The sequence below is a fragment of the Atractosteus spatula genome, chromosome 6 (assembly GCF_055471065.1).
Source record: "Atractosteus spatula isolate fAtrSpa1 chromosome 6, fAtrSpa1.hap1, whole genome shotgun sequence".
NCBI lineage: Eukaryota > Metazoa > Chordata > Actinopteri > Semionotiformes > Lepisosteidae > Atractosteus > Atractosteus spatula.
The window spans coordinates 14,047,885-14,074,154 of record NC_142711.1 but is presented as its reverse complement, the minus strand read 5'-3'; the positions used below and the strand labels follow the sequence as shown (position 1 = coordinate 14,074,154).

The 26,270-nt window shown below is 43.2% G+C and overlaps 1 protein-coding gene across 5 annotated transcripts in view; it reads left to right on the top strand.

The window, feature by feature from the left end:
• mapre2 (microtubule-associated protein, RP/EB family, member 2) overlaps positions 1 to 26,270 on the top strand; it is a 53,833-nt gene that overhangs the window by 7,698 nt on the left and 19,865 nt on the right. For 3 of the 5 annotated variants that reach the window (XM_088919300.1, XM_088919301.1, XM_088919302.1), the window contains exon 2: positions 4,229 to 4,284. Coding sequence is in view for 1 of the 5 variants with exons in the window: in XM_088919299.1 (XP_088775425.1) it covers positions 9,308 to 9,429 (122 nt within the window). In the remaining 4 variants the exon portion in view is untranslated. Of the gene's footprint in view, positions 1 to 4,228; positions 4,285 to 8,919; positions 9,430 to 12,787; positions 12,808 to 26,270 lie in introns of those variants that run through there. The other 2 variants (XM_088919299.1, XM_088919304.1) reach the window with 2 other exon arrangements.

Sequence of the window (26,270 nt, the reverse complement as noted above, 5' to 3'; positions counted from 1 at the left end):
AGAGCAAGTTCTTGTTTAAATTGGGTCCTCTTTTTATTCCGTTTCCGATTCCTTTTCCATTCGGAAATGTCTGTGTGGAGGTACTGGTGAGAAATTTTATTTCTTTCTCTGCTGCTGGTTCTCTCGCTTGTTGGATTCTGTTTTACTTTATCAACATAAGTAAATTGACCATTCTCGATGAAGGAGCACAAATACAGGATAGTATGGACTGGGGGATCCTCAACGGCAGCGTCTTTTGTTTGAGTATGGTTTTTGACTCATGGCAGTGGAGTAAGTCACAGTGTAGGTTACCTTTTTGCACAGATGAATTTCCTACTCTGACAATATCCTTTCATTTGTATTTGCGGTTTAGTTTCTTTCCTACTGTATGTTTCAGTTCAATTTAAGCTTTATTATCCCCTGAGGGAAATTGTTGACACTGTCCAATACAACGAAAGAACAAGGACAGAGAAACACCACTGGCAAAGAATACAGGAAAACAGCTCTACATGCTATGAGAGCGATCGTACACGCACAGAGTGAGATTTCAGAGGGGATGAAAGGTTCTCTGAGTTTATTAACATTATGCCTGGTGACGAACAGGCGTCTCCCAGATGGCTGTAGTGTATAGTCACTTGAGTTTGCTGCTTATCTTTACGAATTTTCCCAAGCTATTACAATTAATGTCAAACCACAAAATGAGACCATATATTACAACGGTTTTAATTATTGATTTTTACAGTGGAAAAGAGTTAATATATTTCTACCTGGAAGTAGTTGAGTTTCCTAAGAAAAAAAGTCTCTATTAGCCTTTTGTTTTTATAAATTATGTCACGTTTGTCCCATCCTAGGTTTTTCTCTATGACTAGTCCCAAGTAGTCATTGCCAACAGTCTGCTGTCTGTCCATTAATTACAGTTTCTGTGGTAGCAAGTTTTTTATCCCCAATCTCCATTTCACAGTGCACAATTGCCCTCACTGTTACTGCCGACATGAGAGCAAATCGAATACAAATGTGTTCCTCCTCCTACCCGATTGTATCTGGATGGGTTCTGTCTGCACACCTGGTGGGCTTTCAGTCCTTAACACTGCTAGGAGGTGTGCCACCTGTCCCAAGTGTCAAAGCTAAATGTGAGTGCTGTTACCTCTTACAGAGGCTTCGTTGGAGCATATCGGCCTTTGGCATCAACTTAGACTCGGGACATTGATTGTGTTAGCCATCGTTAACTACGCAACACGAGACCCATAGGTGACTTCACTTCACACCATGTCGTCTTGTTGGGTATCCATGGAGTTAGACACCGTTTTCACAAGGGAGGGGATCCCAGAGCCCGGCAGATCATGGTACTCCTTTCTTGACCTCCAGGGCGTCTGTACGTTGCTGAAAATAAGTTCCACCCTCTGACACATCTTGTAAAGCAGTTAAAAAAAACCCTGTTAAAGCATTGTCTGCAAATTTGTGAGAACAGCTGTTTCAACTGGGGCACATTAATCCCCATTGTTTGCTACACTAGAGAATCGCCAGGTATCTCTCTTTTGGAGATACTGTACAGGAGACAGCCTCACAGAGTCCTTGATTTAACTAAGGAAGAGTCGGGGGGGGGGAATCGGCTTCTCTTTCAGCTGTAGTATAGTACTGTATGTGCTGGATGCTCTGTCACACCTGCTTAAAGCCCATTAAGGTTGTAGATTTAAAAAGCTTCCTGGTCATACCCATCCCATTGATCCCTGCATGGGCACAGCTGCTGGCACACAGGTATGGTTGAAACCTAAACGGCTAGCCCATCACGACAGAAATAGATTGGCATTTCAGAGACGGAGAAATGCCAAGGGACAGAGTAATTGAAAAGTCAGGGCTCTTGTGTACTCCTGGTAACCAAGTAGCAGATGATGATGTATTGATTTCAGTGAACTCAATCCTGTGTCAAAGTTGGACAGCCACCCCACAGTCCAGGGGGATGAATTGTTGGGTCGGCTGGAATCCTCTTGTTTGTTCACAACACTGGGTTTAACAGAGCGGCCCAGTCCTCTTCTCCACCTCTCCAGGCCTTTTCCATGTTTCTCCCTGTTTCAGTCTGTGTTATATTTTAAAGCCTAAGAAAGGACAGAGGCCCAGCAGAGGTTACACCTGTGCTTATTTACTGTAGGTGAACATCTGTGGGCATCGCCTGAAGCACATCTTGCCCATCCTCTTTTTCCTGCACAAAGGTGGGCTTGACTGTGCGAGAGGAAACTAAAGATCTGGGTGACCTCTTGGAAAGGAAGAGGACATATTCCCGAAAAAATAAGATCAAAGGCAAGGGATTGCCTGCCATCCTTTTCCCAAGTCCTGATGGGAGGCCAGACTAGACCTTTCTTGGGATTGGCAGGGTGTCTCTCACCTTGGCTTTCGCCTCCCTTGATTGAACAGAATGAAGAGAGCACTCCAGAATATGGCCCAGGCGATGGAGCAATGTCAGGCTGCCTTACAGGAAGTTAAGACCCAGTTCTGCTGGAACTCTGTCGCGATTGGCTCTCGTTTTTCCGTTCCTTGTTTACTTTGAAGTCAAACTCGGGTGCTTGCGTTGGGTCCCATTCGTTTACTGGGGTGGAACACGCAATTCCACAGACGGAGATGCGTGTGCTAAGCAAATAAATGCTAAAGTGCTCCACTGCCTGAAAGAGGTGACTTCCCATCTTGTGAGCTGAAGAAACACTCTCATTACTGTTTCCTGGGTTCCCCATTTGCATTGACAGATCACACCCCACTACAGTGGCTCCATTACAGAGAGGATTCCAACCACTTGACCACTTGTTGGTATCTTACCCTGCAATCATTCTGCCGACTCTTCCACGGGTCTGGTTAGGCCATGCGTCCACTCTAGGAGGGGGTAGTATGTGACAGAACAGCTGTGGTAACACCTGGAGGGGCAGCGACGGAGGAGGCTTGGCGATTGATATTGCCGATACCCAACTCAGTTGTACTCTGCTGATCCTGTAATCAGTGATTGCCACTGTACGTGTATTATCTTTGTGTGTTTTCATTCCAGTAGAGACAAAAATCGCGCCTGAAACCTCCCTAAGAAGCAGGCGAAACACAACCACACTTCTTTTCATTAGATCTACTTTGTTCTTTTAGGTTATTTTGTTGCTGTTTGATCTGTGCCTTCTTTTGCAAATTAATTGTATCGATCCACATGTGAGTTTTAAAAAAGAGCCTGCTAGAATTTGGTAGTCTTCAGGTGCCAAGCTTGTGATTTCTGTCTTGCTCGACTGTGTCCTTCAACACTGCTGAAGTCCCTGTTTTTTCAAGCTAGAGACAACTTCAACACTGAGGCTGACGCATCTTAACCCAGCAGGAGTATTGATTTTTTTATTGTTTTAGTCAAATTGGTTCTTTTGTCTGAGGCAGGGGTGGACACAGTTGTATGCTGCCTGGGGCACCTACCTCAGCAGAATTGACTTATTATCTCCCTGGTGGTAAGGGTTCACCAGTTTCCTCCCCCAATCTCGAATAGTCCGTTAATTGGCTAATCTAATATATCCATTCATTGAGTGGAGAGGAGGGCTGGGTGATGTACAGTAGCTAATTTTCCGCCAAATAGGAGTGGCTATGCTACAGGCTGAGCTCATATGCCTGGGACAAAGTTTTGATGAAGACAGCAATTTGACCTTTTTGCAATCCAGCTACTCTCTGTAATACAGAGGACTAATTTTTCATTACGCCTAGCAAATTAAGTGACGTATAATTATATCCATGTCCTCTATTGTAGAACACCAACCCTCAGTCAAGAGAATTATGTAAGTACAATAAGGCCAAAGTGGTAGTAGGATATTTAAATAAGTCCCATTATTCTTTGTAAACTGTTATTTGTCTTTACTCAAGAGCCTGATTGTTAGCATTACTCTTGGTGGGGAAAAAAATAATTATTTTAACCGCTGACAAGCGATAGGAAACGACACAAAGGGTTGTCTTTTAGAATGTCGCTGTGTGTAGAGACCACTTTGCTTCAACAGATTTAATGGGACAGAAAAGTAGCTACTGAAAGCAACACAATCAACTGCAATGCTCGCATTGTGGTACCACCTCATCCTGCAGTCATGGGAGTCACATCTGTTGGCCGCAAACACACCCTCAACAGATTGCTATTGTGTTCATTGTTGAATAGAACTACTGTTCCTAAGGGCACCACTTATTCCCAGTTAGCATCCCCAGATTCGAGTCATTGTATCCTTTTATCCAGCTGAGGTTTGTCTTTTTCTTTTCTTAGATCAGCTAAGGACTGCTGACAACACATTCAGTATTTGGCTGGACTGCATGAAAAAGGTAAGTGTGCGGTCTTACGTTCTGCAGTGTTCAGCGAAAGAAAGAAGCCAAGATGGATCGAGGGAGGTCTTGTCAGAACCCTGCCTTCGGGGTTCAGTTTGTTCGCCCTGCTGTTGCGTTGTGTCATGGAACAGAGAGGGGGTGCCATCTTCCTTGCCGGTCCTGTGCTACAGATCTGTGTGCAGTGGTGGGTTCGGGGAGAAACTGTTGTGAAGCAGCTTTGGAATTTTGTGATCCATAAAATTAATGGAAATATAAACTGCACCGGGTGTACCCTGCCTTGTGCCCATTGCTTGCCAGGATAGGCTCTGGCTCCCCAGCGATCCTGCATTGGATAAAGCACTTAGAAAATGGAGAGAGAAACTGCACTGGACTCGCAAAGTGATATACTCTGTAAAACGCTGCCAAAATGTGTTTGGATTTCAGCTGTAAGCAGGCTGCCAGCTCCAGTTTTCAGATCTAATAGAATTTGTGAAAAATATCAAAACGCAGGAGCGCCGGCTCAAATGTCAGCATGGTCTCTCGACGGTAATTTCTGCTGTGTGCTTTTGTGTCCGCTAGGACTGTTTTATTTTAATTGGAAGTGTAGATTTTGCAGTAGAGCTCATAACTATCGTAACTGGTAAAATAAACAAATAGTAACCTTCATCTAATAACTTCCTGGAATTCCAGATATTAAGGTAGATGAAGCACTATACTCGTTTTTTCATGCTATATAGTATAAGGTTCAGTTATATGTTACTATATCCCATGCTATGTCCTATGCTTTATAGTAATACAGTAGCTCTAGTTACTAATTGTATATACATCACCGGTAACCCCAGTTTGTGGCAATCCAGCATTTCTTCATATTGTTATGCTAATTAATATTCATTGGCATAAAGCTGTCATGGGTTAGCACTCTCTGATGTCATTGGAACTTCAGTAAGAGGTGTTTCGGTTTACTGCCAAAATGAGGGAAGTGGCATTATTATTTATTACAATGCTGGTAAAGTAGCACAAAAGACCTTGCATTTACACCTGCCCTTTAATTTCTGAATTAAATGAGTTTATGAATTTTCGTTCTTAGGCGTGCATTTTCATTCCGTTCTTAATTCGCAGTTAGATTTGAGCTACAACTCAGGACCTCAGTGCAACTGCATTTTTAAACGTTCTTCACAATTTTTTTTTTGCTTTAACCACTGTACCAGGGTAAATAGGGTAATTATCATGAAAAAAGCAATAATGTCCTTACTTTGAGAATTCAGGGCGTTGTTAGGATGAAAACAATTGATGCTGGCTGATTTTCTAAACCTGGGGAACAGATTGGAAGGGATAACATGCAAAGTAATGGGGGTTTTGTTTTCAGTTTCCAAATTTCCACCTTATGAACAGTTTTTGAGGCATAAACCATCAATCACTTTATTCAATACAGGGCTGCGGGAGAGGTGGAGCCTACACCATGGATATACCACTATACCAAGCAAAGGGCACAAGGCAGGGTACACACTGGACAGAACACCAGTCCATCAGAGGGCACACACGGACACAGACACAAACGAACACACACTCACACCAGGGCCAATTTTCCTAGAAGCCAATAAACCTGCCATTATGCCTTTGGACTGTGGGAGGAAACCAGAGCACCCGGAGGAAACCCATACAAATGCAGAAAGAGCATACAGTACAAACTTCACACAGATAGCACCACAGGTATGGAATTGGACCCAGGCCCCTCTGCGCTGCTATACTAACAACAGCACCACCGTGATGCCCACAGGCTTAATAAATGCCTACTTAATTAGTACATGTTAGTGAGCCATTGAACCAGGGCTTGCAGAATTGGTCTCAATCTGAATGCGGTGTACTACCCTGAAGCTCCATTCGGAGTAAATAAGCACTTGACAAGGGCTACTTTTCAAAACCTACAAATTCTGTATTTTATTTATCATTGTTAAGACATTCTATAATACAACCCAATCATTCTGTCCAAAAGGGTAGAATGATGATTGCGTAGCTATGAAAAGCATGATCAGTCTTGCAACGCTGTCGGCGTTGTTAATTTGTTCTACCGGCTTTTTTAAAAAAAAAAACTAAAACTTTCCTTGACTTGTAACATGAAGAAATTGTGAATTAAATATTAACTCTAACCTATGAAAATGGCAGGCTGGTCTATTACAACACTACTGCCTTCCAGTCAGTTTAATTATCTAGAGAACCTCGATGTAATTTTGGTAGCGGTTTAGCTGAAATTTGTCGGGAAGGTTACATTTTGAGTATTGCCGCAAGAAATGAGCCTTTTCAGAGTAACTGGTATGTAATCGAGAAAGCGTGGCCCTGTGAGTGAGGGATATGAAAGATCTTTTTTACTTAGAAAGTCTGAGATGTTGGTGGCCGCGTCGGCGGGGGTTTTCCATACTGAAGTGACAAAACGCTGAGAGAACATTCCTGCTTTTTCTCTCCATTTTCGTTTTCTTGAAGCGGCTTCGTCCGTTTTTGGCTCATGTTCCAAACGTCGTGTACTTCAACAGTCCTACTGAAGTATTCGTTTTGTCTTGGCAGAGAAGACTCTGGTAGCGTTTTTGTTTTTTTTAAATTGTTATGGAAACGGGTTTGTATTGCAGATTTACAAGGTTTTATGGTGCTTTTTAATAACTGACATTTTTCTACAAAAGGGTTATGTTTAAGAATATAGAAGTTAAATTGTATTCGTTTCGAAATGTGCAGTTTGGAGTTTTGTCCCATGTTTCCGTTTTCAGTTTTCTCTTCTTGGTAAAGATTATTGATTACACCTTACGTTCAATAACAACATAAATGTTATGTTTAAAAAGGGCTAGGTATGATCTGAGTGAGGTGAATATACAATCATGGCTCTCCCAGTGGTGGCTCATTGAACTCTGTGTGCATGGAATTTTCTCAACGCACGATGGCGCCAGTGAGCTTGTTGAAAAAGGCTTTCCTGTTATTAATATAAGCCTTTTCCCTCGTAAACGTCGGAACTAATATGTAGTTTTAGGAGATATACAGGTGTGATGGATCGCAAGGGTAAAGCCCTATATATTCCAGCTCCGTGGTGATGTCTATGTAATAGTATTTTTAAAAGATTCACGAGTGCACCGTGGCAGTGGACAACATCTCACCTTTAGAAAACCTTATAAAAACTGGCAGTGGTATACCGTGGACATAATTACTACTGAATAGAGTGTGAAATTTGTGTGGCAAAACATGGTAGTGTGGGAACCATATGAAAAGCTATGTTATAAACGACTAAAATATTGGAATAATGAAGGTACTGACTATAATAGAAAACATAGTTAAATGTGTTTCCTGTAAATCTCAAGGACTACACAAGTACATCAAAACCATTGAATACACACGTTGGGGGTTAAATTCAAATACCAATAAATTCCAGTTCCAGTAAATTCTAGCTTAAGGTCCCGTGTGAATTTATTTTCATAATTTGACTGCATTTGACCTAAAGAAAAAAGATTGTTATATATTGCAAAAATGCATCGTAAGCGTTGCTTCATATGCAGTGTCCTCGTTAACGCTTTGTTGCTAAAATAGCGAAATCGCATCACTAAAATATCTTGAGCATGCTGACTCAGTTGATACCCGAGGTGCCATTTGAACTGTAACTGTACTAAGCAGTGGCCGTGAGTTTTTGTCTGTATACATTAAGCTATAGGCTCGGTTGTGTATCGGATTTCTCTTTACGTTTTCGTCTTTACCAGCAAGCCGTTGCAACTCCTTACTGTAACTGTATTTTGTCTCAAAGCGCAAAAGATGAAAAGTTTATCCTGTACATCCCAGCACTGAAAGGGCCGATGACGTGCTGCGTGTCTACTGTTTATCAATATACCGGGCAAAACATACCATGTGGCCAATAATATAAAGTTTTTTTTTAGATTGAATATTTATATTATTATTGTAAAATACTGTTTCGCGCATTTTTTTCTGAATCATATTAAGAAAAAAAATAGTAATATAAGTTCAACTTCCTGTTGGTTTTTTTTATTTCCCTATGTGCTATCAATTGTAAAGGCCATTTCAGAGACTGCATATAATTAAAGTTGTTTCAGCAGCAAAATGCTTCAGGTTTTTAAGATTAAAATACTGTAGCCTATTTTGTGTCTTGTTTGGTGTGCCACCATTTTAAGTAACGTCGTTCCTGGACGCTGTAGTGTTTATCAATATGTGTAACATTGTGAGGTTGGGCATTTGAAACTACAAGAGTATACATTTCCGTTAGCTGTTTGTTAATCTATAGTCTTTGGTTTAAGCAGTTTTTAAGTGCCAAAAGACCAGTAATCCTTTGCGAACGAATCCATTATACAGTAACTACACCGTCAAGTGAAGGAAATAGGCCCAAGCTTTCTGACAAATTATTTTATGTTGTTATTATACCTGAAGTGTACTATTCTGTTAAGTAATGAACAGTATTTTTAATAACGCAGTTTATCAGCATCAGTAGTGGCAGGTTGAAAATGGTCATAACCGAGGCAAGCCTTCAAAAAGGAAGTGACAAAGGCAAAGGATGTCTTCCAGAAGGAAGAGACAGATAACGGCGTGGAGAGGGGGGAGGTGGTGCTGAGGAGGAGGGGGTAGTGTACGCTGCCGCACAAGCAGATACCATTAGACCTGCCTCCCCACGCCATTATGCGAGATACATAACGGTGGACAGACGTGGGGGGGGGGGCTGCGTCGCTGCTGTTCTCCTCGGGTTGCGTTCAGCGGCCCCGGGGAGGTCGCCGGTTACCATAGCGAAGACGACTTCCACCCCACCCCCTTCGCCTGTGGCTCCTGGCGTCACATGACCAGGATGCTGCTGCTGCTGCCGCCGCCGCTGCTCTTGCTCCTCCGGGGCTGCGCCTGACGTCACGGGAGAGGAGAGCCAGCCCGTGTGTGTGTGAGCGTGCGTGCGTGCGCGCGCGCGCGAGGGCGAGAGAGAGAAAGCAGGCAGCGAGCAGAGGCGACTCGCACACCAGCCTCCTTTCCGCACGCAAGAGGGAACAGAGATTCTGTTCAGTTCGGGGTAGCCCCAATGCCCGGTCCCACCCAAGCACTGTCCCCCAATGGAGAGAATAACAACGACATCATCCAGGACAACGGCACGAACATCATCCCCTTCAGGAAGCACACGGTGCGAGGGGAGCGCGCCTACAGGTAAGCTGGTGCTCTTCCGAGCCCGGGGCGGTCAGCTGGGAGCGGGGCTGCGGTCGAGTCGGGAAATGCGGAGGATTACATAACATGCCTAATGCTTATTTATTCGTTTTTTTTATGTTGAAATGGCTGCAGCGGGACTGTGCGGATCTCTTCCCCCCCCCCCCACCCCCCGGCAAAGCCTCTGATGGCGTCGGTGCTTGTATTTTCATCCGACGATCGCGTTTTCTTGGACGCAAGCTAGTTGGTTTTTTTTTTGTCTGTCATGTTCGCACTGGACGTAGCTGCTGCTGCTGCTGCTGCTGCTGCTCCTTCGGTGCGTGTTTACTTGGTCGACGAAAGCGGACCGTGAAGAGGGGACTGGCTCAGCTCGGCTCAGAGGGGGGTTTTAAAGATGTGCGTTAACACTTGCAAATGTTCCCGTTTCCTAGGAATGCAGCCGGGAGGCGAGTAGGTAACGGTGAAGTGGAGAGGAAATGGTATCCTCCTGTAGTCTGTAGCACGAAATCGCAACATTGATGCTGTTATGTGCGCAGGCTGGCCCGCGATTGCTTGACAGCAGAGATCACGGGGGGGGGGAGAGAGATCGCCTCCCTTTTCTGCTGGAGACGGGTGTTTCTCTCCCTTTTTCCTCCCATCAGCTGATGTTTACGTCGGAAAAAAAAGTCCATTTTGGTTCTTTTTTTTTCTTTTCTTTTCGCGGCGTGGCAGCGCACAAAATGCATTTAGGGCATGGTATTTGACGACTCGTTTCGGTGTGCCGTGCGCGGCGGGGGGTTAAGGATTTGTAAGCCTCTTGTGAGGTGGTGTGTATCCGCACACGCAGGAAATGATACCTGTGATCATGTTCCACTCAAAAGAAAAGAAAAAGATGTACCTTTAGAGATGGAATTTACTAGGGAACTAACCTTCCGTGCTAAGTAGAGTAGCCGTTATCAAGTAGTGTCTGATAAGGGAATTAAAATAGTTGGCATTACTCCAAGCAGATAACTGTTAAGCTAAATGCGGCGTTCTTTCTGACCTTAAAGGTATTTAGCACAATATGGAGTAACAGACTTTTTACTGTGTTCTTTGGGGTCTGATGCGTTTCAACATGTGACGCTAAAATGCATAACTGCTTTAAATGGCTATAAACCTAAAACTGACGGTTCTGAATTTGAATGTTATCAGCGCAGTTGTCCGTAGAAATGACTGGGAAATGGAAAAGTTTTGCCCGCTGAGAAACAACTGGTTCCCTCACTTAGCCACTGAATATGCAAGCGTATGAAGGTACCACTGTATCGATAAGAAGTGTATTTATAAAGCTGTACACTGCTGTAACCTTACATTTCAGAACAATAAACGACCCTCATGATTCAGGTGAAATACTCCCCTCCGAGAAGCAGTGTTTCGGTGTCAAATCCATATCTCTGTGGAGTCAGTCGATCATCACGTTGTCGACTCAGCGTTTTATTGTCCGCTTCCCGACCTTCCTTGCCCCCTTCTGCCGAGTTCATTTTTTGAATTTACCTCCAAGTCCCTTTACCGCCCATTTAATCTCCTTTTTAAAAGAGCATTTCAGAAGATAGTAAAATGCCGGCAAATAAATTCACGCTCTTAAATCTCTTGATTGAAATGTTGCTTCTGTACGGTTGTGTAGTTTACTGTTGTGTACGCTGGCAGTTGTTTTGGCATTAATTATTGCTCACAACCGATTTTAAGTGGTCTAGAGGACAATGCGAGATCTCCTTCGGAAAGCTAATGAACGCCAATTAGCAACACTCACAAGTCTCGTTTTTCCGTGACTCGTCAGTATTTGAACCGTGTTCTCTGACTGGGCTGGTTCGTGTGCTGATGGTGGGTTTTTTTCTTCCCACACACCGTTGTTCATACCCGAGAGCAGATCTTTATATACAGTATTTGTCAGAGGCGAACGTGTTTTTGTTGTTGTATGCTTATCCGTTACAGTCTAACGTTGAGAATATACATTAATCCAGTTTTGAAGGTATGTGCTGTATATCTCTGAAAGCCACAAGACACCTAGGTATTGCTACTCAGCAATCCTCTTATTGTGAAATATGAGTTAGGATTTCACACTCAGTGGGATTACAAAAATAGGGTTGACCCCAAGCCACCTGGGTCCTTTTAGTAATAAGTCTTACACACTCATATGCTTCTGTCTGAACCTCTTTGCTAACTGCGCTGAATTTGTTGTTGTTGTTGTTGTTGTTGTGGGTCTTAGCTTTTCTGATTCCAGCCTGCAGACTGAAGTGACTGTATAGAAAGAGGTTTATACACGCTGTACCCTGGCTTTAGGTACATTTTACAGATTGAGGGGGGAGAAGTGTTTCCATCTGGCTGTTCTGTACAAATGTGAAAGTAATGTTGCAGTTACTGTCAGATAATTCAGGCGTCTTCTCTGAAACAAGGCATCTCTTCATCCAGCGTCCGCAGTGACATTATGACTTGTAGTTTCCTCTGCTGGAGGCTTGTCAAGAGAGACCTATAACAAGTTCCACGCTGAGGACACTTCAAAAGAAGTGTCCCACTTACGAGCCTCCTGACCGATGACTAATTAATAATGTCTAAAGTAATATAACAGAGTTGGTATGAGTTTAAATCCACGCTGGATGCTCCATGCTCTGATTTATGTGATGCAAACTCCCATGTACTGAAAAAAAAACATTTTTGCATGTTTCCAGGTATAGATAAAGGTGAATTGGACACGTTTTTAAGTATCCTCAATACTAAGAGAGCTCATAACATTGCAAGTTATCCCTGTTTTGAAATTTGATCTTGTACTGCCCCCAGAAATGATCAGTGCGGCGGGCTTAGTGCTAATCCCGTTGGATCAGCGGTTAAAAGCCGATCAAAATCTGTGCCGCTTCCAACTGAAATGATCTGTTTTCCTAGAAATGATCTGCAGTTTCAAAAAGGGTTAAGAAAGGAGTCCTTTGTTGCATGAAACATGGCAGTTATGCACAGTGGTGACATGCAGAGTAGGGCTGAGACTGTTCTTTCTTTTTTTATGTCAGATGAAAAGTCACTGTACCACTGTACAGCCTTTCAGTTTCATCTCAGCTCCACGAGCCATTGAAGAATTTCATTGTGCAGTGGAAACGGGAAGTAAAAAAAAAAAACGGCCAATATGACTTTTTTTTTTTTAAAAAAAGGCGGGTCGTGTCGGCTTGGTTGCCGGTGTAAAGCTGTCCGGAGGACAGTCACCAATGTGTTTGTGCCTTAATCAGAGCGGAACAGTGCCCAGCCCAGCTCCTGGCCTTGAGATGGTTGGCTGCCTCAGGCTTCAGGGTTTCAGGGACTAGGCAGCAACACAAAAGCTGCGGACGTAAATCGCAGCTCGAGACGACCCCCGTCGCCGGCCCGTCCTGTACGCTTCTGTAGGTGCGCGCCGCCTGGAGATCGCTTCTAAGCAGCGCCCTTTTTTGTCTGAACGCAATCGTCTCGGCGTTTTTTCCAGCAGCTGCTCCGTGTTTCAGCTGTGATCGTGTTTGTGTGTAAACGCCGCATCTGTTCTGCGATGGCTGCGTTAGTATTGTGGCATTTATTATTAGAAAGGCACTTTTCTGCACAACCCGCCGAACAAGGTTTGTGCTGTGTGGTACAGTGCGGGTATTCAGCCGAGCGGAAGCAGGCCTCTGGGAGATAATGAGGGGGTGCCTTTTGTTACAAGTATCGAGAGGGCAGTGCCTTTGCCCCCTGCTCTGTACAGCAGACCCCGTTTCTGTCTGGCCTCGTAGGCGAGCTGCTGTGTTTAACCCCCTCCTGGTGATCCCGCGGCTGCAAGGCAGTTACGGTTCCTCTGCGGTCTGCGTGAGTGTTTCGTCTTGCTCATTTGCACGGGATCAAAGCTGCTGGCAAACTCCAGGCTCCACAGCTCCCTAATGACCTGCGTTTTCATGTAGACAGTACACGGGGGGGGGGGATCTTTCATTGTGTGTTGCTTCATTTTAACTGTTCTTAAGAGTAATGAGTCTTAAAAAAAAAAAGTCCTCCATAGAGCCATTTCCCCCACTAAATTCTTGCTCCGAGGGAGTAAGTGGAGAGCTTTTCATTCAGTGTATGACATGCACTTCATTCTTTGTCAGTCTAGCATGTTACACACAAAATCTCAGGAGGGCCAGCTGGTAATAATGTAAAAACTCCTCTCTGGCTCCATCATGTGTGATTATTATGCAGGAGGAGGAAAAGGAAGTGTGGTATCTAATCTCAGGGGAACTAATTCATTATCCTTCCGAGACTTGTTTCCACGCAGCATCTTGATAAGAAATATCAAGATGCTGCGAAATATCAAGCCTGCCTTAATATGTTTTGTGTCCGGATGGCTCAAAGGTGGCAGATATACTGCTTAAATTGCACATCGCCAGTGTTTTGTTTTTACTGTAGGGGTAATGAACAAAGAGCTGGAGTTTCCACAGCCTGGAAGATGTTGGAGGCAGCGTCTCCAGGAGTTTTACAAGCAGTGGTAATCTAGGGCTATAAGCATAGCCAGTGCCCTCTTTAACGCCTTCTGTAACCTCAGGCGTTTGCCCAGTGTGGTTTAGGTTATGATTGTTGTACCTTTGGAATGTATTGGTAAGTTAGAAGTGAAAGTATAAGCCTAGTCATGAAAACGTGCATAAACGTCTTGATAGAACCGTCACAGTGTGACTAAAGGAGAATGTGCAGAATCTGGCAAATCTTAGGGGAACAGACTGTATATTTTTTCGGACTTGTTCAGGTGAATGGCTGGTGGGGAATAGTTAACATTCTTTGTTGTGTTTGTAGGTTCTATGAGTTGGCATGCAGATTGTTTCATGTAACTACTGGCCTCTCCCACTTTTATTTGATGATTGCAAAATAAATAATAATTTTGAGCTGCAAGTCCTCTTTGGTCCTACATACTGGTACACAGTGTGTGCGGGCACAAGGAGTTTTCAACCCTTCAGAAAATAACATGTATATGGAATGGGTTTTGGTGCCACCTTTGTAGTCTGGCTGTCACAGCTGCACTTAGTGATGGTTATATGCCTGCCACAGTTCATTGTTTAAATCTAAATTTCCACATTGCACATAGAAGCAAAATGTGTAGAATTCAACCTTGCCTCTTCACGTCTGTTAAAAAATAGTTTTGTGGTATTTTGTGTAGACTTTGAGGAATAAACAAGCACTTTTTGTTTTATAGTCAGATATACAGCTTAAGCTGGCGAACTGGAGTTGACAAGAAAATTACTAGCTTTGGAAAGTTGTTGTGCTTAGTTTGCATACTAAATGTCTGTGCCTCTCTGAAAACTCTAAAGAGGGTGGGGGAGAAAATGAAAATAGTTTTTTTACTTAAAATTGGGAGAACATTGCCTTGAATTGCAAATATAAATTTGAAAAATGTGTGAAAAGGGGGCTCTTATGGTAAGGTGCCAAGGATAAATCACTTCTGTGATGTTTTGTGCTGCAGACTACAGAATATCCCGAGCTATTGATAGAACACTTGACATTGTAGAGTTCCACTACATGCGTTTTTTCTGTTATCATTCTCAGGAGACAGATACTGCTGAACTTTTTTTTTTTCCTGTAGCACTTGAACATGCTTTCCAACTTTGCATTTCTGTGTGTTCCACCTCAGCCACTGTCACTGTAGCCAGACTTCCTCTTTTTTTCCAGATTTTTCCAGATCACACCCTTTCTCCTGAAAGGTAGTAAAAGCTGCTTGCACCCTCTTGTCATTCTGCAAAACGCATACAAAGCAGTGCTTTAGTATATTTGTGGTCGTGTGTTGAATTTTTTTTGTCTGTGGTGTCGCTTGTTTCAAACAGAAATTAAGATGGCAGGATAAGATTTCAATATCAGTCCATGTCTAAAAAAACATCAAAGCCATTGTAAGACATCTTAATGATGACTGCTAAATACAGTTTCTATTGTCTATTTTATTTCAGTTGTTGTGACAGGTTTTTAAACAGCATGTGAATATTCTGCCTTTATATTTTTTAATAAAGATAACACCTCTTTTCTTCTCGAGAAACGCCCTGGGATTTTTAATGACTACAGACAGGACCTCGGTTTCACGTCTCATCTGAAGGACGGAACCTTTTTACAGTATAGTGTCCCCCATCACTATACAGGGGCAGTAGGACCCACACAGACCGCAGGGTGAGCGCCCCCTGCTGGCCCCACTAACACCTCTTCCAGCAGCAACCTCAGCTTTCCCAGGAGGTCTCCCATCCAGGTACTGACCAGGCTCACACCTGCTGAGCTGCAGTGGGCTGCCAGGTGTGAATTGTCGGGTGAGATGGTTTTAGTTATAACGGTTTTCATCATGTGGGTGTGCATTGTTGTATTTTGCGATGTGTTTGTGCCCTCAGTGGCCCGGTGGCCCGTTCAGGGTGGGTCCCACCTTGCTCTTGTCGTTTGCCTGGGTGGGCTTCGGCCCCACCACCCCCGCCCTGTTCACCGAGGGCTTGGCAGTGTTGAGTTGCCTTGCAGGTTATGTAAGTGCCATCTGCTTGTGCAGCGGGCTGGCGAGATGCACCGAACCACGACTGGAAAGGCAGCGTATTTATTATTCCCGGTCCCGCCACAGGAAATTCCTGCTGATTTCCGCTTTCCTCAGTATCAGATAGGACGAAAAGAGCGCATCTCGGTGCTCCAGTCGCACGTGAGCTGAGAAGACCACCAGACCGAGCCCATTCAGGACGACCTCAGAGCTTTGAATCGCTCCTTTGGGAACGGCACAATACACGTTTCCAACCAGGAACTCCAGCCAACGCAGGCCAAGAAAAACCCTGCCTATTGGGATTTTAGCCTGCCCGACTTGTGAACGTATTGGTTCCATGTGTTCACATTCCTTTTACACATGCTCAGCTCTTATTCAAGCGGACACTTTCGTGTAATTAAATGCATTCATATTTAAATCAAAACCGGGCTGGGGTTCTTGAAACCACTCAGGACGCAATCTTGGTGTGTTTTTCTGAACGTTTAGTTAAAAAAAAAATTTTTTTTGAAACAAAAAAAAAAAGGGCAGGTTGTTACTCTTTCTCCAGGTCTGGATCTCATCATTGTTGATTTCATGATCTGTGGGTGGGTCAGTAAGTCCCTAGGAGAGGGTACTTAAAATGTTTCAAGACCCAAAGTGTCTGTATCATTTTTCAGTGTAGTTTCTCTTGATTTCAATGCATATGGACACCTTTGCCTTTGACCTTCCCTTGGGCATCACATCAGTTCAACATCTGTGAACTGTTCTCTCTGCATATACCCTCATTATACACCCTTAGGTATATAATGAAGGAACGGTTTTCCTTCAGTTTCCAGAACTAGGCTCTGAAACCTGGGCACAAATGCCTTCTACTCCATGGTTCCCAGGCTGCAGATTGCTATGGCCTCTAGCAAGTCCGTCCCCCCATCTCGAAACTGACTTTTATACTGTAGCTTTTCATTCGGTTTAGTTCACCGCATTTAAAAACGTATTCGTGCTTCTAATAATTTCGCTTTTAATGTAAAATGCCTGGATGATGTTGTGAAAGGTGATCTATGAATGTTTAAAAGGAAGGGAGCAGATAGCTGAGCATATCGGAAGTTAAGTTGTTTACAGCACAGGTCCAAATTGATCGACACTCGATTGATTTTGACTGGTGCATAAACACGTAATCATCTTGGCAGGGAGAGGGCTGATTGGGATCAGGTGAGGAGGAGATTCGGGATGCTGAATGTCAAGTCAGATCAGTGTGATGAAGGAAGAACGCACAAAGGAGTCAAAAAGTCTGCTTGTCAAGGGAACGACGTCTTTGGATCACCCTCTTTATCCTGAAAGGTAGTAAAAGCTGCTTGCACCCTCTTGTTATCCTGCAAAACACATACAAAGCAGTGCTTTAGTATTTTTGTGGCCGTGTTGATAGTTTCTTTTGAACTAGGCTTCCATGTTATTTTTCCATGATGTATGTTTCTGTTTCAAACAGAAATTAAGATGGCAGGGATAAGATTTCAATATCAGTCCATATCTAAAAAAAAACATCAAAGCCATTGTAAGACATCTTAATGATAACTGCTAAATACTATTTGTATTGTGGCATCAGTTTGTTGCAAGTTGGACTAACTCGGATCACTGTTGCTCACCACTTGTTCAAGGCCAGCAATTTAAGTCAAGGCCAGGATCTGAGTCTGTCAAAGAGAGACCATGATGTGAGGGACTGAAAGTCCCAGTACCTCATGGAGATTGACGGGCTGGTCCATGTGGGATGATCTAAGCGGGAGGGTCTTGTTGCTCCTGAAAACCTCTTGCAGTGACTGATGGCAACCAGAGCACTGTGCATTACTGCGACCAAGTCCTGGCTCTTCACTTGCTGCTCTTCCTGGGGACTCATCCTGGCATGACAGCGGTCTAGCAGGACTGAGCTCGTGTCCCAGTGGCTTAGCTCGGGAGGTGAGAAGGCCACAGTTGCTCTGTGGAGGCCCAACTGGCCAGTCTTCAGCTGCGGTGAACATTGATGGGAAGCACTGGGACTCGGAGCCCAGCGAACAGACGCAGGCTTGTCCTGACGCTTGCAGAGGAAAGGGACAGAATCCCACAAGACTTTATCTGCAAGCAGGTGCGAAGCAGAGGTGGCAGATGTACAGCAAGTGTTACAAAAACTGTTTTTTTTCCCAATGTAAAACTTTACACTGAACAGGGAAAAGGCTTGTCTGTCACAAGATTTGCCGATTTTGCAGTTCTCAGTTGCTTTAATCAACGTAATCAACCTCAGGTAGTGGCAGTTCTGTGCTCCTTCTCTGCTCACATTGTGTGGCCTAGGAACTGACTGGAGCTCTACTGGAAATAAAGCTCATCTGATGTTTCCACACTTGAAAATACTTATGTAACGCTTACATATTAGTAGTATAATTTAATTTGGAATATTTTCTTTTCTGCTTCTTGTCTAGGCTTTGAATACATGTCTTAGAGCAACGTTGTAGGACCAGGAAGAAGGCTCCACAGCCGAAACGTTGTTTCTTTTCTTCTCTTGTCAGCATGGAATAAACCTGTACTTGTTCCTTTGCAGCCTACCCATGCTGATCCAGATACCTACTTGAACTACTGTCCTAGATATGCTTGCTTGTACTTCTGTATAGATCTCGGTCCATATATTTGAATTGTTATAGCTGTTAAGAAGCAGCTGCTTAAGATTTTAATGTTGTGTTTGTTTCTAACTGCATTAGTTTGAAGTGTGATGTTTTCATGCTACCAACGAAGGGTAGCAGGAAATTAAAAGCACTCCCATTTTCACTTTCAGACATTTTGGAACTGGTACTGACAGTTTGCTGTAGATGGAGAAGCTTTCTGTTGTGTCAGATCTTCAAATATTGTGCCCAGCTGCTACACAGTTCTCATTTTGCACTCCCGTAAAAGACAAAGACGGGCAAAGCTGACCACTCCCTTTGAAGGAGGAGCAAGTCCTGTAACAGCTGGATGAAACTTTGCAAAATCTGTGTGCTTGGACCGGTGTAAGTGCAGGCAGGAGGTCCTGTTAGCTGATGACTCTTGATTTGATGCTGTTGTTCTGTTATTGATGTAGCATTGACTACACTACTACGCCTGTAGTGGAACACTAGGAAAAATCTTTCCTGCTCACCGACATCGACTGACCATATATATACCTTGCCTTCAGTTGGACCTCTTTACGATCTTCATATTGAAGCAGGCATGCAAATGATGGGGGCAAATGTTACGTTGCCGACAGGACATGGAATTATATCTTTGCATTTTCCCAGGGTCCTTTGTTTAAGCGGTAGAGGAATTAAAAGTTGTCTCAGTATCTTGAAAACATTTATCTCCATATTTGAGAATACTAAATGAATCATGTATGTATACACATGTATAAAAAAAGATCATACCATGAATTGTTCCCTCTAAAAAAAAAACTCCACCTAATATGCTCAGAAGCTGGATATTTCCCAGCGGTAGTATTGGTAGTGTTTTTCCTGTGGTGTGCAATACACAATTTTGTTTTTCTTTTCCAAACAGGAAATAAGCAGCAGATAAAATTAGAGTTCTGTGGGTTGGAATGGTGGCAACTTTTCAGTGACCTAGGTCTGTAATTCTGAGTGGCAAGACTCCTGGTCCCAGACGTGTTTATAAAGAGGTGCTGAGAAAAACACCTATATTTAGTTTTCCCAGTTTACATTTGGGATGCTGTGATGTGGGACTTTTATGGCGCATTTGTATGAACCAAATGCTGCTTTTCCTGTAGGAGAGAGGGGTTTTGTTTTGTTTATTTCGGGAAGAGCAACTGTGTTGCTGAAGTTCATTCATTTTAATGTAGCGTTGTAAGCCCTTTGAGTGCCTTGTTATAAAACATTTTATAGAGCCGCAAAAATCAAATTAAAAATGAGGTTCACCATGGAGTGAGGTTCTTACCGAGTAGTTCAAACATCCAAATAAGAAAAAAAAATGTCCGAATTTGCAGATGTTTGGTTTGGGAGTCCGGTTTCAACTTTTTTTTTGTTGTTTTTCAGTCTAAGCTGACGTCTGATTTCATCTGCCAAAACCTAGGAATAGTTTGTTAGGCATTGTGTGGAATGCAGAAAGCACATCTGTCACTTTATTCATAGTGTTAATTGTATGCTTTTTGACAGGATTTAATTTTCCCCCCCTTTTGATGCATTTTTTTTAAACCACACATGTCTGTTAGTTCCTAGTTCTTAGGTTTTGACGTCTGTCTTTGCTGTCTGATTTCATTTGATACTGAAGCTGTTGTAGCAGTGGTACGTAATTCCTGATCCTTGCATGTTCTCCTATCCTTGGAATTGTAGTACTGCACATATCCCGGCACTTCTGTTGGAGAAGGGTATCTTTCGAAGTTCGACTGCTTCACATCCTTCCTCAGGTTCTAACGTGAGACAGTCCAGAGGTGGCTAAATATAGCCTGCAAGTAAAACTCTGTCCTCTCCGGAGTCTCTTCACTGAGTGTTTACTTCATGCTCTAATTCCATGTATGATTCAGGTTTATAAAGACCCATTTTCCTGCACAGGCATTTTTTTGGCAGCCTCCTTTGTTTATAATATGAAACAGTAGTTTGAGTCGTGAGCAGTGGTATTTGGGTTATTGACTTTATATGCTAAGGTATGTCCACTCCTACAGCGAACATGGGGTCTGCTTGAGAGGTTTGTGCTCGGGCCTTTAAAGCATTAGCTCTCCTGTCTCCTGTCTTTATTTGTACTTTTAAATGCATTTTAAATGAGCCTCAGGCCTGACTGTGGAAGGCTCAAAAGCTGAAGTCAAAGGGGAACTGCAGAGGTACCTGGGGTTAGAATCATTATCGCCGAGTGCATTTCAAACCACAAGGAAGGTAAAATGTACACGGTAACGTGCAAAACCTCAAATTTACATCACGGCAAATATACAAAATATCCAGTTAGTGCAGCATGATATTCTATGATTTAGATAGAGGCACAGAATGTGGTGAAGCAGCCCTATGACATTGTAATCAAGCAGGCTTGTGCGTACATCTCTTTATTTCAGTAGAAATATTGCTCTCAACTTCTAGAAGGTTTTGCCGACAGACTACTTGTTAATCCTGCATGCAGATCCCATTGGAACATTGCGGTGAAATGTCTGCTGCACCAAAATATACTTTTTCCCCTCATATATAGAATTACATTAGTCATAACAGTGACTAGTGAGCAGGAAGGGCGGCACCGCATCACAATTCGCATGAGCTTCAAGAATTGAGACTATACTAGAAATGAGAACACGGCGACTATATAGTACTTCCACAGAGTTCACGATTTTGTGTTCAATTCGGAATGTGTAACGTTTTGTGATTATCAGTGAACAGATTTTGTTACCAAGATTTAATATCTGGTGAGAGAAATGAGGACTGCAGCTCCCCTTTCAACACGTCCTGCTTGAGAGACCCGTACTTCCGGGAGATGCTGTAATATACAGACTGGCCTGCCAGGGGCTCACCTGAGGAGCTGACGTTCTCTCCGATGAGGAAGTATTTGGGGGGGGGGGAGAAGGAATCCCCTTTTGCCCTGTCAAATCTGGTCGGTATCCAAGAGATGTTTATTTTGTGCTACTTAGTGGCAGACACCCACAGCCTGTTACAGTGTATGACTGCTTGCCCCACGTCAGCAAAATATTTATTCACCTTAGAAACGGTTCCTTCATCGTGTCGACCGCAGAGCTCTGCTGGAATGCGTGGGAATCGTTGGAGACGCATGACTATGGCTGGCTTTGCCGGTCTGTGGCTTTTTCATGCTGGCAGGGTAATTCCCAGCGACTCCTTGAATTTCCTGTCTTTTTCCCTGCCGAAGAGCATCCTTTGTGCCTGTTAGAGCAGTTTCTTGGTGGCCTGAATATTGAACTGAACAGAGTTAACTGGTTAAAAATAGCCTTATTGCTGCAATTGTCCCCTCTGTGCTGGAACGTTTATTCTGCTTTTAGGTTATCAGGCTGACGGTCACATGTGCTGCATTAATTGTCATTGTATGTGATGTAAAATGCATTTTTATATTTAGCATTGCTATAAAATAGAAAAAGTGACCAGAATAATTTTACAGTGGAATTCTGTTTAACCAAAAAGGAAGATTTATTATTTGTGAAGTCATTCATCTTTTAGAGCAGGATTTTAACTAAACCCAATTGGTTGTATCCAGCAATAGCTTTCAGATAAATTACAGTTTACAGACTATTTCAGGGTTTGCTCAAAAATGATCTCTGGACAGTGATGTTGTGATGTTTCAGAGCAGATTAAAGTATCGAGAAGCAATCCTTTGCTCGCTTTGGATGGGGTGGGGGGGGGGAAGATGGAAACTGATCAGGTTTGCCTTGAGACAACAAGGACCAAGTAAATGAGGGTTCTTTAAAGGCACGCGAGGTAGAAGAGACTCCCTCAACTCATGAATGAATGGTCTGTTTGAGCTAACACAGGCTGTGTTCTCAATGGAGCTGAAGAGGGCCTCTAGGATTCTCTTGAAAACTGCCGCCTGCTGCCTTTCAGGATGTGTCCAATGTAGTAATACTGTATTGGCTGCGGTTGTGAAAATAGCCGGGAGTTTGTGTGCTCTTGTCCTTGTCCAAGACTGGAGAAGGCTTGATGGCAAAACCTCAGTATTTGCCCGGGTTAGCTACCTTGAAGCCTCTGTGGATGGAGAGTTTCCGAATATGGAACTTAATACCTTATGGGGAAAATAAGGCTCTGTGGCTCGGGAAAACACTTTTCTGTAGCAAGGTTTTTGTTTTAACTGTGAGCTCTTTCCAAAATACTAGTAATTATCGGCAGGAAGAATTTATAGGGAAAATGCATTACTGGAAGCTCAGAAAAGCATGGTTTCCCCCCTATAATTCAGGTTATTGCACGTGCAAACAAATTAGTTCACATATGATGTAGCTTACCCTGTTAGAGTTTGTTTTACTTCCTTCTTAGTAGAGCATGTTGCCTGTACTTTTCACATCTTTTTATTATCATATTATAAATGCAGTGCTACTGTACTGTAAGAGTTTGTTACAGCACAGTAATAACAGTGGAGAAAGTGGTTTAAGTTTCTTACTCCTTTCCCACTCATCCGACTCACTCTCCTGCTCCTGTGATCTGTTTAATTGTTTTTCATTTGTTTCTTATCGTGGGAGAAACATGAGAACTGAGATACTATGATAGCTAAGGGGCCCGAGGAATTTTTATTTTTGGTATTTTAACGCTTCTCTCATTTTGCAACGCAACACTCGGTCACATGCAGGCATTACTCCGATAACAGGTCTATACACAACGTGCAGGGCATGCTTTCCTGAAAGAAACTACATAACCCATGATGCAGTGCTGCACAGTCATGTTAACTCTGTGCCTCTGCTCCAGAGGTCAGGTGAAGCAGATCTGCAAGAAGAAAATGCCGCGGGTGAGTGCCTGCATTTAATCTCCTACTGTACCTGCGAACGAGCAAATTTGGTCCACGAATGTGAAAAAGTGATCACTAAAAGTCTTGTGCACATAGGTGATTATCGAGATTTTTCTGCATATCCGCTGATAGACTAGTGTGAGACTAACAGACAAATCTGGATATTGAAAAGGACTCTTAGATTGAAACCTTAAGATCCTTATAACAAGAAAGATAGATTCATTTTATTTGTCTTCTCCGTTTCAAACAGATTAATATCTGTGGTGCCACAGTGGTGCATTGGTTGGCATTGCTGCCTCAAAGTGCTGGGGTCCCGGGTTAAATTCCTGGGGTGCTGTCAGCGTGCAGTTTGTATGTTCTCCTCATGCCCTTCGTGTGGTTTTCCTCTGGGTGCTCCAGTTGCCTCCCACAGTCCAAAGACATACTAGCAGGTTAAGTGGCTTCAGGTATAAATTGACCCTGGTGTGTGTGTGTGTGTGTGTGTGTGTTTCCGTCTGTTTGCGCTCTGTTGTGGACTGGCGTCCTGTCCGGCGTCTGTCCCGCTTTGTGCCTGCAGTTTGCTGGGATAGGCTCAGGCTCTCTCATGGTGTGTTACTGGCCTGTGATCAAACTTTCAAAGCATCCTGTGTATGAATAATAATGGGTTTTAAAAATCCTGTGTTTAAAAAAAACTGGCCGTGTCCCGGAATTATAGTGGCCGAAGTCGAAGAGCTTGAGCAGTGTGGCATTGTGAGCCGCCTTGACTGGCAGTGCTTGTCTGCAGCTGTGAAGCAGGTGAAGACGGAGATCATTTGCATATTTTAGGGCAGTCAAACTGAAAAACATTTCATCTCTACTCCAGGAGCACTGGACTAGACCTTAGCAAGGTGTATCACTAGCTGAGTGCACAGGGTGGCCTCACGGTTACCCACAAAGAGCTGGAGGCGCTGGCGGTGGGTCTTCTGACGTCTTTATTGCAGCCTCTGGGTGCTCAGCGGGGCACTGGATCTGTACAGGTCCAGCGACTGAGCTTGACGGGGGTTGTAGTAGCTCTCACACCTGCCTCCCGCGAAGCCAGTCGCGAAGCCCTAGCCAGGAAAGAAAGCGCCACGCCATCAAAAGTACAGTTTGATACCTATTGCCCGCATATTTTGCAACAGAAACCGTCTTTGTGTGAAAAAATTAAGGGGTTAATAAGAGCGAAGTAGCTAAAAATATTCTAAAATGCCTCAGGTGAAACACAGAGGCTGACGGGTAAAAAAAAAAAACTAGGGTAAGAAAGGAGTCTGAAGCATTTACACACAGACGCCAGGTTCCTCTGTCATCTAATTCCTATTAAACTCACAATGGTAAAGAGAAATCGCAACTTGCAAATTGTTTCCTGCAAATGCTATTGCAAATAGAGAGTCAGACTACTCTTCGTAGTCAATTTTCATCCAGTAGGTTTATTGCATTTATTGGCTGCTTGTATGAAGACGCCAGTCTTCAGAGTAACACTTTTTTTCGCTTGAAATAAGAAGTAAAATAGTAACTTTTGTTTTCACTTTATACATTTATTCTCGATTTTTGAAATAAAATTTCATGGAATTAAGAATTATCTAGCCGAACATGCCATCTTTCAGTCTAGCTGTGCCACTGTGATTTTATAGTTCTCTTCAGCGTACGATTGTCTATATCTTTACTCGTATAAACGTTTAACAGATGGATCTGCCCCTTTTGTCTGGAGCTCGCTGCTCTTGATATTATGATCCAACCTTGAGAAACTAGACATTGTGCAAATTCTTGCCCAGACGAAACAGTAAACACAGACGATGCATTCAGCATTCTTTTTTTATTAAACATTTAACTTTTTAAATTATTTCGTATTCTTAACATTTCACAGCAAGAGTGGTGGCTCGTTTCACTTTTCAGTTTTTGTGTTGTGATTCCAGTCCAACACGGCACGCGAAACCAAATTTGTTGCCTTCCCTCATTAGTAACCTTTGCTGTGATTTGTGGTGCACAGTGCACCCGAAGCACTGCTTTAATTAAAGCCGCAGTGCAAACAGGAGACAAGAACGCCAAGGAAAGCAGATGTCATCTGTAACTGTCAACGCGGGCCTGATGAGGGTTAAAAAAGGGTTAAGCTTGGTTTGATTTATGGACTGTTTTCAGTCTGCTCTTGCCCTCTAGGCCTATGAACCAAATGGCTTATAACTGCTTACGGTAGTCCCCCATTAATTATATGTTAAAATCCATTAGGTTTTATACAGTGTATTTCACATACCCTTGCCATCAGTAAACTAATATCAGAGAGCTATGGTGCTGTCTTTGTGTGCTTTTTATGGCCATGCCACAGTGCCTGCAAAATGTAACAAGGCCCCAAGGACAAAATAACATAAGTGAAAATAAACGATCATTGTCTCAAGAGGCCTGTATAAGCCTGTATTTATGCCTTTTTTTGTCATTGCCGTTTTCTTATTTTCTAATTAAGAAGGGCTTAATTCATAGCTCAAGACGGTGATGCATGTGGGTAATTTTTGCCACAATTTCTCAAGAAATAACTATTTTCTTTTATAATGTTTTAGATTTCTGTTTTACACGTATAGGCGTGTACAGTATATGGCCAGTATTAAATTATGTAAAATCTTTCAGGACCTGCCCTTTAACTAAACCATCCTTTCACACCCTGTAATGTTCATACTAGGCCGGTGAAAGATGTGTTGATCTCTAGATAGACGGAAACTTAACATTCCCCCTCCCCATAAATTAATAACATATGATGGCACGTTTGGGTCTTCTCATAAACTATAAATATATACTTTAGCAATAAAAAACTCTCATCACGCTAACTGCCAGCAGACGGAGAGACCACAATTGCTGCACAACAGAATCACAAGACCACAGTGGTTTGTGTGTGAAAGTACAAGAGTGGAACACAAAGGAGGTGGAACAAGGGGGAGGGCCTCGTGGGACAGGGGTGTAACCGTGGCGATGTCAGGGCCTTGAGTTTGGGCTGTGCTTTAGAGTAGGCCTCGGTTTTGTTTTT